Source organism: Hesperophylax consimilis, chromosome 12, assembly GCF_061612785.1.
Source record: "Hesperophylax consimilis isolate HC1 chromosome 12, BYU_Hcon_1.0, whole genome shotgun sequence".
Taxonomy (NCBI): domain Eukaryota; kingdom Metazoa; phylum Arthropoda; class Insecta; order Trichoptera; family Limnephilidae; genus Hesperophylax; species Hesperophylax consimilis.
Window position 1 is genome coordinate 5,886,386 of NC_142847.1, and position 12,144 is coordinate 5,898,529.

Sequence of the window (12,144 nt, forward strand, 5' to 3'; positions counted from 1 at the left end):
CGAACTGCTGAACTGAACCTCAACTCATAGGAAAGGAACGAAGCAACCACAAATGGCGTGAAACGCCGCTTGCTGTTGATTCGTTCCTTTCCCGTAATTCGTGGTACGGTTCGCGTTTCAGTTCGCAAATGTATACGTACCCTTATGAAAATTTTGGCTACATCCCAAGGAGTGACAAATACAAGAGTATCCAATTGATAACTAAGAGGAAGAATGATGCAAGACGTTCTACAGGAAGACAATGTTAATAACGCACAAGAGTCCCAACTGTTTGGAGCTAGTGGGACTACAACATCCCCAATCGAGGTATGTTGTGAAGCTGAAGATAGTGGGGAGGGGAAGGAGATGTGGTAGGGGAAGGTGGAAAAGTACATGGCTATTTACACAAAAACCTACAGTCCACCTCGGAACAGGAATACCTAGTGAGGAGGACTGCGAATAATATACTTAACTTTGTAATTATAATTGTCGTTAATAAAAAAAATAAATAAAAATTAAATCTGGCATCAAACACGGCTAAAGTCATTCAACCAACATTTCGATAATACTCAATGGTGGTCTTTCACTGGGGCGATACTGAGAATATTTTCTATTCTGGAACATGCTGCAAATATACATGTGTGAAACAACACAAATTAATTAAAGTAAATTTTCTTGTGTACGCCAGTATTTGTTATAGGACATATTATTATAGGATTTCTAGTGCTCATTCATTATTAGTGCTTATTCGTATGCCTCACCCTTCGATCTCAGAGGCCATCAAACCCACACCTATTAGTACACAGCCAATTCCAGATTTGTTCCAGATTACAACCTGCAAGGATGTACATTTCCTTGATGATGAGACCCTCCAATAAAAGAGATCACCAAAAGAAGAAAATAAATCATGCTCTTATCACTTAAATAAATAAATTTTAAAAATACCCACCATTCTGCTTTCTCTCTTCCCGTTCTGCCAAAAATATACAGTGTCACTTCATTTTGTATTTCCTGTTCCGTCTCCACAGCAATGGAATCTTTCTTTAGCTCTGTGGCATTCTAAAACATAAAAGAAAAATATTTGACAGGGTTTGCAAATCTATATAAATAAAAATGTTAATTTTTAATTATTGAAGACAATATTAGCGATTCCTAAACGAAAATTTGAAACAGAAAAATCAGAAAAAGATAGTCACATCTAGGACTCGAACCCAGGACCCTGACCCTTGGAATTACCAGTGCCTTACTGCTACAGGAAGGCATCGCTTTCAGGTTAGTACATCTTCCGATGTAAGTTTACGAAATTTTCTATCAAAATCTATATAAATAAAAATGTAACAGTTTGTTTGTTCAAAATCTTAAATCTCCGATAGTCTTCACGGATTGCTTTGAAATTTTAGAGCAACGTTGTATTCAATACGCAAGTGTTTTTATATACCTATATTATATAGATGTCGCCTGTGACAGATAAAAACTTGGTTTAAAAAAAAAAATAACAGCAACATCTGTTGGACGTAAAAGCAACACGCGCTGTTGTTTTTCTATCTGCAGACTGACTGACTCTGGACAGCCTGAGCCAAAGCAACACATGGCAGCGTACAGCTAGTTTTTAATAAAATATTATTATTTCCATTATTATTTTTTATTAATACACATACGTACATGCTACACATTACACAGACTAGATCTATCCCATACCCCTCCCTTCCGCCATCCCATCCCTATAGGCTAATGTAACTTTTTTTCTTACATAAATATTATATATATTCACTAAATAATTAAAATACCTAAGTGAAAACCTATTATTGGTTAAATAATTAACACTTACTACACCATATCTTGTAATAATTATAACTGTTGGTTTTCCAAATAAAATAAAATAAAATAAATTATAACAAATGAAAAAAAGTGAAGAGACTATTAATTTTATAATATTTTTGTCTAATTAAATATGTTTTTTAGTTATGTGTAAAGTGATAATTACAGTTTACACAATAAAAACCATTGGTAAGTTAAAAAACATTATCTACGTTTGTGTTCAAAATTTGAATATTTTTAATTTCATATGACTCTTTCATCTGCTTTCAAAAACAGTTTTTGATTTTAAAATGCGTTCAAAAACAGCGAATTTATTTGGTATCGAATGTAATGTGAAAATATTTTCCGCGCCACACAGTGGGCTGAAAATCGCCTTTCATAGACATAGGGACTTGAATTTTCAAGGGTATTTTTTTTGACTAGAAATGGATTCTGCTGATCATTACTATGCTATAAAATTTCGTACGAAGCAATTGCGTGTACAAATGAAGGAGTTATCATTTTTTTAAGAAAAATTTGTATGGCACTGACATTAAAAATGAACCTATCTCTGGAATCATAAGGTTGGCCGTTCTATCCTTACACACAGATATACTACTATTCATTTGTATTTTTTTGACATACTTCTTCGTATTGTGGCGCAACATGCGATTTTTTTTTTGATAAAGTTAAAAAAAACACTTTTGAATGTTGATGATTCATTTTAATGCTTAAATGCTTTACATATGCAGTGTAAATAAAATGTTGTAAACTAGACAAAGCCTACTCATATGTAAAGCATTTCAGCATTAAAATGAATCATCAACATTAAAAAGTGTTTTTTTAAACTTTGAGGATTTAAAAAAAAAAAATCACAAGTTGCGCCACAATACGAAGTATGTCAAAAAAATACAAATAAATAGTAGTATATCTGTCTGTAAGGATATAATGGCCAACCTTATGATTCCAGAGATAGCCTCATTTTTAATGTCAATGCCATACAAATTTTTCTTAAAAAAATGATAACTCCTTCATTTGTTCACGCAATTGCTTCATACGAAATTTTATAGCATATTAATAATCAGCAAAATCTATTTCTAGCCAAAAAAAATACCCTTGAAAATTCAAGTCTCTATGTCTATGAAAGGCGATTTTCAGCCCACTGTGCGCCATCTGCATTCTGACAGTTCACATATTATTACAAGTACATTGCAAAATGTCAGAGGCTTTAGGGGTTAGATAAGCCAGCAGAGGTATATTAAAAGGCAAAATGAATATGTTAGGTTAACACTGCAATTGCAGTGTTTTACACCGTGCGCAGGTACGATTCTTCAAAACTGCAAATGCAGGGGCCCGGCTCTTGGAGGGTTAAATTTTCCGTATTGTGAATTTCATGACAGATGTGTGACCTGCGGTTATATTTATGATGTTGCCATTTTTGAATATATAGTACTGACTATCTGTCGAAATCGAAAGTATTAAAATAATGATTGTCTAAAGCAAAAAGAAAAGATTTTTCCTATGGGCACCAATATTTCCATATGGGGGATCGCCTATAGGAGTGGCTCTGAAAAAGTGACATAGAACTTGCACAAATTTCAGAACACATTTCAACTTCTTTCATCATGAGCTATGGAGCTTTGAAATATTTTAACTGTCAAAAAATAAGACAAAAGACACCAAATTGTTTGTTCATAAAAGTAAATGAAAAGATTAATTTTAAAGCAGAAGGATTTAGGCTATATTTTCTAGAGTATAATCATACAAAGAAGGTAATACACAACACTTACAACTTGTTCGTTGGATTTCTTAACATCTTGGAATACATCAGACAGAGTTAGCTTTGTGTTTCTTTTTCCTGATTCGTCCATTTCTTCTTCGGAAGAGACAGAATCCTTCAAAATAAACAACAACAAATTAAGATAAGCTCAATAATTAAGGGAAATCTATACATACTTTGATTATTTAGGATTTTAGAATCCAGAAATGAAAACACAACAAAACTGAATTATTTTAATTGTAGCAGAACATTGAACACTTTTTACAAAATGACTTCCCAATGAATCAAATACTTGAGCAAATACAAATAAAGTTGGGCAATGTCAAAATCATTATAACAGAAGAGTATTTATGATAAAAGCAAGGAGTATGTGCCAAAACTAGTCCTGGGTTGGGTAAGTTTTTAGATTCTCACGGCCAAAAGCATTTTTGTTGTTTGTTTTTGGGGTGTTATGCCGTGTGTGTTAGTCCTGGGTTGATCGATCATTATACATGACCTGGTTTGATCGGGTCAAAAGTTCCTGATCTTTGATCGGGTTAATTGTTTGGAATGGGCGTCTCCACTCTTGTTCACACGACACAAATAGAAATGTTTAATCTGAAATGGACTGTCACTGAGATTCCACGCTGGAAACGCAGTACAGCCTATTTCAGAAATCAGGTATCTTTATTTCTCTGTCGCGAGAATGAGATTCGAGACGACCGGACTACAAATTGCAAAAGTGCTGACTGAGCTGACAGCTCAACGATAAAATCTTTTTTGAAAGTGATCATTGAAAATCATTGTTTTTCGTGAGCAGATCAAAATGATTGGGTTAAAATGATTGGGTCAAAATGATCAGATCAAAATTATCGGGTGGATCACAACCGACCCAGGACTAGCTAAAACATAGAAGTGTAGCGCATCATCCTCTCTGCTTACTCCTACATGAAATACTGTAGGGCGTAGTGTAGGGGGTAGCGTAGAATTGAATTATAAATAAAAAGGTGCATACGTAATCGTGATACTGCTCATTTTCATCATCATCAGTATCAAAATCCATAAAATCATCTATAGAAGCTCTGACAACCTTGGCTTCTGTGGATTTTCTACTTCTTCTTCTGCTCTTTAATTGTTCTTTAGCTGGAAAATAGATAAACAATAAATGAAAAACCTTTTACTTAGAGGCAAGAATAATAAGTTTATTAATAAAATAAAACTTTGCATACCTTTCAATAATATTTCTTTAGATTTTCGCTTCAATGGTGATTCGGCCTTTCGATGTTCCAAATCTTCAGAATCTTTTGCTGGCAACGACTTTGAACTGAAAATGTGTTTACATTTTTTACAGTTTTGTTTTGTATTTTGTTACAAATTTATGATTTTTGCTAATCGAAGCGAAACTAATTTTAACACCAAATGGCATGAAAATCTTATTTTCGAGAAAACTAGAGTTACTCAGACTACGAATCAAGCCGAAGATATGCTATTTAAAATAATCTGAAAAACTGTATCTTTAAAAAAAAAAATTAAATTCCAGCTGAAAAAAGCATCTATCCAAGCGTTTAGAAATCGCAGCATTTTTAATTAACCCCATTAATTTATGTGTGAAATATGCACTTTTTGTAGAATTTTAAACTTAAGTATAAATGTAGCTTTAATCTATATTTCCGCATCTATTGTTTTCCAGCATTCATAATTTATTTTGATAGGACCCTTCAAAAACGATAGGTAGAGGTTTCACTGTATATATTATTAGGGCATCAAAACAATTTTAAATTGGTGTTTGGTTAAATACAAGATACTGATTTAAAATACCTAGCTTTCGAAGCCTCTCCCTGAAATTCAGCATCACTGTACAGAAGTGGCGTATCTGATCTGTTAGCACCTGGTATCGGCACTTCCTTGGTAGGAGAATTATTACAGGATTCCTTTTCTTTTTCTTTGGCTATTGAGGAATCTTTTCCCTTAGAATCTTTAGAGAATAGAATGTCTCTCTTTGTGGCTTCAGGTGCCGACTGAATTTGCAGCATGTTTTTATCTTTCAGCGTGATGCAAATAGGATATTTCTTACTCCAGTGTCTGTAAGTAATAAAGGGATGATTATGAACAAAGAATAATGGCATGTTTAAAGTCAGTAGTTATAAGTCAGGCATAAGTTTTGAAAGCTCAAAATTTCATAATTTTTAGAGACATCAAAAAATTTATTTTACTCTTTAAATGTAATACATATTCATCAAAGTAAAAATGAGAAGACAAGCTCATCGTTTTGCGCACAATGTTTTGTCTCCCCAGATACTGCAGCGCTTCCCGTATGTTCACGGAGGGGCGAGTTCCCGGATATACAGCCCTTATTAGATCCAGGGTGGCAGGAATGAGGGAAAGGATAAGCAGCTCTGGAAATATCCTCACTATGGAAGCCCGCCTCACTCCGTCCTCCAGCATTGACGCACACTGGAGAAAAATACTAGCGCCTAATATAGTCACGGCTCCCTAAAGGCTTTAACTTTCTATTATTCTATTTATTTTATCATTTTAATCTATTTTATTTTCAATTTATTCTGTTTTTTTTTTCTTTGTTTTTCTGTTCTATTTTTTTGTTTTTGATCATATTTTTTTTTTTGTATCTCTATATGGAATGTGTGGGACAACAACTAACACTTTTTTATTATTTATTATTATTATTATTGTAATTACCTTTTCTTGACAATCCCAGCAGGCAACAACTTGATAGTGGCTCCTTCTAGGTGGCACATATGATGTTCATAGAAAGAGGCCTTTATTTCCTTGGCGTCCCACAGGGCTCTTTTGGGGACTTTGGCGTGGGTGAAAGACAGTCTCAACACACTACCTGTGCAAATACATTATAATAATTACTAATTATTCATTTGTATGGCGTTAAATAAACTAATTTTAAAACTACTTAACCAGTCATCCCACGGGTCGGTAAGCATTCGACATGAACAGAATGCTGCAAGACCCTGCGCAGAAAGATAACGGTCTGCAGCGCAGTTCAGTGTGGAACTTTTCTGCTCAGGGTCTTACAACATTTCGTTTATGTCGATTGCTTACCGACGGATTAACAGTCAATTACTATTCGTGAGCACATAATTCTTGATATATCTCCACACACTTTCCTCCTTTTAATTATTATTTTATTATTACCATTCTCATCTCAGGTGAAATCAATAAAATAATTATATGAATGAACTTACACAAAAGGTATATATTTTTTTTAAAGAAAGACGAACATTCTTGGGTTCGGAAATACCTGACAATATTTTAAAATCTCCTACTACCACCACAGTAAGCTGTAAATATTGTGTTGTGATGGAAGACATAGCCAGCCGAGGAATTAAACATGCAACGCCTGGGTGGGACCCAAATGCGATGCCGACTCAGCTACTAACCGGTCATTTACTATGTATAATTTAATGTGTCTTATCACTTGTAACATAATATACTGTGTTTGTCTAAATAAACAAATAAAAATAATTTAAAAAAACTATTGACAAAAAAACTATTTACAGCGAAAATTATACACATACACTTTTGAATCCATTCTTAACCAATGTTCAAGTCAAATGTACTATTTTCTGATTTATTATTTAGTATTTAAAAAATGAGATCTACCATGTTTGCCTACTAAGCAAATTTATCCACGGTTGTTATCATTGGACTTGAATTTCCTTAATTAATAGGGTTGCCTAATTAACTGCTTCATGCTTTTAAACGAGTCACGCTCGCTTGCTAAATGCGTTCCAATTTCTACTAGCCCGAGTGATGCTCGCCGGTTTCGACTTGCAGCGTTCTATTTTTAGCTAACACGAGTAACGCTCGTAAAAGTTAGCCATGTATTTTACTCAGTATGAATTTGCCTGCAGTTGAGATCGGTCGTATTTTCGAGCTGCTTATTTCGTTCTTATTTATATTTTAATTGAAAAATGTATAAACTTTGAATAAAACATTTAAAAAAACCTGATATTTTTTTTAAATACTTTTGTCTCAGAGCAGAAATCTTCTAGTGAGGCGGGTTACTTACTTTGTTTGTATATGATAATGTTATTTCAATAACAACCGGCAATTAAAAAAAAAAAAAAATTAAAAAACCTTAGCATTAAGTGGTCAACCTGTAAAACCAATTTAGTTTAATGTGAATATTTACCTTCTAATTTCAGGAATATTGTATTTGTCAGTGATATGTGGTATAATTCAGGATCATAATTCTCAACGGAATAGAGATTAACCCAACCCTGAAAAGAAAAAGAAATATAGTCATACTGCTGATACCTCCATTATAACCTCTCCTTCTGTATCACAAACGAAGCAACGACCTCTCTTCGGCAGGACCGTAATAAGGGTTCTATGGTAACTCAACACGATGACACCTTTACAAAGTGATATAAAGTCATTAAAAGCGATGAAAAAACTAACCTGTAAACCTAGTTTAATCACTTTTCATGACGTCTTATACATATCACTTTATAAAGGTGTGTTGAATAGTCATTTTGATGAGTTATCCAATCATCGCTACTAACATCTAACATGTAAGAAAAGTATTCAACAAAATATTTATAAAAACATACATAAAATCATAATACATAAATGTAAATCACTTTAAAGAGAACTAGTTTGAATGTATTTGTGCACACCGATGGTACCAAAAATTTGAAAAAAGTTTTTCGAACTAGTCGAAACACCCGCCAGCAGTCTACTAGTTCCCCTAGTTTGCTGGTTTCGCATATTTTTTTAGAAGCTTTACAACATGTTTGCATTATGTTCATACTATAATCTTATGACGCAATTCCTTTGAGGCTCTCTAAATTACAACATAGAATTAAGCGATAACTTTGGGCTATGCTTTATATTGTAGGGAACTTGCATTAATATTTAGGCTTTCGAAGCAAGGCATTGGAACTCGATGGGCAGTGGTATTATAAAAAATACTCGAAGGTGGTGTTATTTTCAGGTGGGAATTAGGTAAGAGAGGGCCAATCTGTTGTTATTATATATAAATTTACTCACCTCATACTTTTTGAGCGGTTCAAACTCCACTATTTGGGGTATTTTTGTGATAGAAACATTCTGAAAGTCCTTCAACTTCAAAATGTCGTAGTTTACCACCTCGTTGTAGCCCAGAAACTCCATGGTAAACACGTAGGCCTTATTTATGACATATGAAATCCATAGACCGAGGAAAAACCCGTTGGTCATGACGTACGATGGGAAAATCATCAAGCTTATAAAAACCCCCAACGTTGTGAACAGTAAAAACGTCGTAAAGAAGATATTTTTCGGGGGTATGACAAGTTTCAATTCCGATTCGGTAGGCGCTGCCAAGGATTTGTCCGATTTCGTTTGTTTAATAATTTTTTCTTCTCCATCGACTTGATGGACCAGTTCCACATCTTCTAAAGCATCCACTCCGGATTCTATTTCATCGTGGCTTGGGTTTTCCTGGTCTTCGAGGGTCTGAAACAGGTCCGGGAGTTTGATTTTGGAGACTATATCTGAAAACAAATAAAATAATATAAATTATTTTATTATTCTCGTAAAACTGGGACAGCTTCAATGGGCAAGGAATGTAGTAAAGGTTAAAGAATGCTGACCGACAATAATATAATTGTTCACAATGAGTCTATGTGGTAATATCCAGTGTGCGAGTAAAGTTCTTCCACAGGAGTAAGCTAGCATCCGATACTCGATAGAAGTTTCTTATTTCAAGTTTCTTGGCGACTACCACCATACATCTGCACGGATGTTCGTACTTTTATACACAGGCACATGTGTGCCGATGTTTTATAAACTCGTCGATGACTCCCGGTAAACGCCAGACTCCCGCGACCAGCCGATCAAAGTCATTACAACTTTAAACATGGCAGAGCAATTAATAAATATGTATAGGTCTAGAAATAGTCTCATCGTCACTCGTGTCAGACATTTTGTAACAATGAGAGTAAGAGAGTGTTGTGATAATTAATGCTAGGAACAAAAAATGACAGCAATAGGCAATTGTGAGTGAGGTTATGAAAGCAGTTTTGACTTTTCGTGGTGATGGTGAGTCGTGATTTCAGTAGCGACGTGTACAGACCGTGCGCAAACAAAGTTATTTTTGACATGAACACACAACATCAGTGCGTATTCCTACGGAAGAAGAGCCTAACTAGATCTGGAGGGAGACAGCAGGAAACAGGCATGAATTAAAACTGCCAGGAATCTACATTTATTTATATGCATGGTCTAGTTTAGTTGTTTAGTTGGTCAAGTTCTTAATTGGCAGCTGTGATAAACAGTAAAATGCATGTAGTCGTCACCACAACTTGTTAAAGATACCACACGGCAGAACAGATATTCTAGCACAGCATAGCATGAATGCAGTTTTTAAAACAGTAAATATTATGTATAATTACTCTTTAAATAACCTTAAAACTTTTGTTGTATACCTTTTCTTCTAATTTTAAGAATATTAAAATTAGAAATCTCATAACGTAATCCGGGGTTACTCTGCTCCAAAAACTGATTTTTTTTTAATGAAAAACTAATGTTTATGAGACAAGGTTTTATGCATAGCACAAAGGATAACAATATATATACATATTTTAGAGCAGCTGACCGGCAATCAGAAGGCTGCGGGTTCAATTCCCGTCGACGGCAATTATTCTTTATCGGGAATTCTTTTCAATTGTATGGGTATTTCAGGTGATTACAATTATCGCATTAATTTTTATTTCATCACTGGAAACATTCTGAATTTCAATATAACAATTTTCTATCTTTCAACCATTTTGTCCATGATAATTCATGACATTTTGTTTCAAGTAATAAAGTGAACTGTAGCAATGTACTGTAGTGGGGTTTCACTGCTCCATCTTCCGTTTTCATTAAAAATTATGATACATATTTAAAATTTAGGCGCAAAGTAAACTGCCCATAAAAATTATTTTGTTCCAAACTTCTTAACTCTTTGTACTCTCTAAACATTCTAACAACTCATGGCGCTGATGCAACTGATGGCGCAGCAGGCGTCGACATAAACAATGGGTAACAATTTTATCGTTTAAAAAATAAAAGGGTCCTTTTACATATGATTCTATTCAGTTGTATACAGTACCCACTTACGATTGGTTGTGCTTTTTGCTTTGTTTTTCATACATAACAATATCTCTGTTTTTCATACATTCATTTTATTTGAATATTTTTTACTGGGCAAATAAAATTGGAAAACTCCATATTTTAAGAAAAGGTCCCAAGCAGGACTGTGTAATCTGCTCGAAAGGGGCAGTAAAAGGTGGCAGACGAGAACCCAGTGAGTGCTGTGACGCGTGTCTTAACAAGTCACTTATGCATTTGGACGACTGCTTTCTTAAATACCACAAGTTAAAAAATTATGAAGATTAGAATATGCAATTTTTTCTTATTTTAACAATCTTATATGATAATAAATATATATGTATATTGCATAACATAACTATATCATTTTATTTATTGGCTTACCAAAAAACGTTATTTTCTAAAAATATCATAAAATTTTTTCTCATATTTTTACATTACACTATATCGAGTAGCTGGTATACCATATAAAAAATAATTTGGAGTACAAAGGGTTAATTTTTTTTTGTCTAACCAAATATTTAATAGTACTTTTTTGTCTAACCAAATATTTAATAGTACTTTTTTTTGTCTAACCAAATATTCAATAGTACTTTTTTTAAATTTATTCAACGGACTTATGGTACTGAAAGAGGCTGATAAATTAATCTGTTGTACCATAAATTAAAATTAAAAGTGATGTTTTCTCTGAAAATAGTGTCAAAACTATAAAATGAAAAGAAGGTATAAATCGATAGTGACATTTTTATTGTGGGATGGATGAAAATGTAAATTTATCCCGATCTGCTTTGCAATACTTCTCGGTGCCTTAGACGTGGAAAAATCAAAGTATTAATAATAAATGTATAATGCGTATTAATAATAAATGACGGTAGAGTTACTATTTATTTGCTCACCAACTGCTCGGTAATAAAAAATTATGGGTAGATAAGATATGCAAACAGAAGCGAATTCATTTTGATAAATATATTTTTATTATTTACATTGGTTATCTATTGGAATAGATTAATATCTACATTGAAGGGGATTGACACCGAAAGAATAATAATAAAATTCCTCGAAATATAATGCAAAAGTTGGAAGAGTATTTCAGACCAATTTCAATTTAACTCATACCACTCCTTTGTCGAGTGTGGCTCGACATTATATTTCTTACACCAATTCCTATGTCGAGTCATACTCGACATTATAGTAACGCAATTTCGAAAAATAATTTAAATTATCAAATGTATTTTTTTTTCTTTTAAACACTTTATATCTCATTCTGAATATTCCGAATACGCAAAATACATATATCTCGTCAAGTTTCGCCTTTTAGATAATTTTTAAAATCGTATTATTTTTAACCTTGTAAATGCACTGCGCAGTTATTTGGTTGCGACGCATGTAAGTAGGTAGGTACTTGCCTGTCTACCTGCGTAACAATAGGAAGCGCTGAGGGATTTCTCCCAACACATAACAAAGGATTATTATACCTATTCACTTGTTATCACATAATA

General features: G+C 33.6%; 1 protein-coding gene across 2 annotated transcripts in view; it reads right to left on the bottom strand.

Annotated features, from left to right (window-relative positions):
• Nucleotides 1-12,144, bottom strand: part of LOC149419050 (uncharacterized) — a 36,673-nt gene that overhangs the window by 10,849 nt on the left and 13,680 nt on the right. For both annotated transcript variants that reach the window (XM_089638091.1, XM_089638092.1), the window contains 8 exons: nt 8,561-9,045; nt 7,701-7,788; nt 6,233-6,386; nt 5,354-5,617; nt 4,765-4,859; nt 4,551-4,678; nt 3,567-3,671; nt 929-1,038 (listed from right to left, as the gene is read on the bottom strand). In XM_089638091.1, coding sequence (XP_089494217.1) covers nt 929-1,038; nt 3,567-3,671; nt 4,551-4,678; nt 4,765-4,859; nt 5,354-5,617; nt 6,233-6,386; nt 7,701-7,788; nt 8,561-9,045 — 1,429 coding nt within the window. The remainder of the gene's footprint in view (nt 1-928; nt 1,039-3,566; nt 3,672-4,550; nt 4,679-4,764; nt 4,860-5,353; nt 5,618-6,232; nt 6,387-7,700; nt 7,789-8,560; nt 9,046-12,144) is intronic.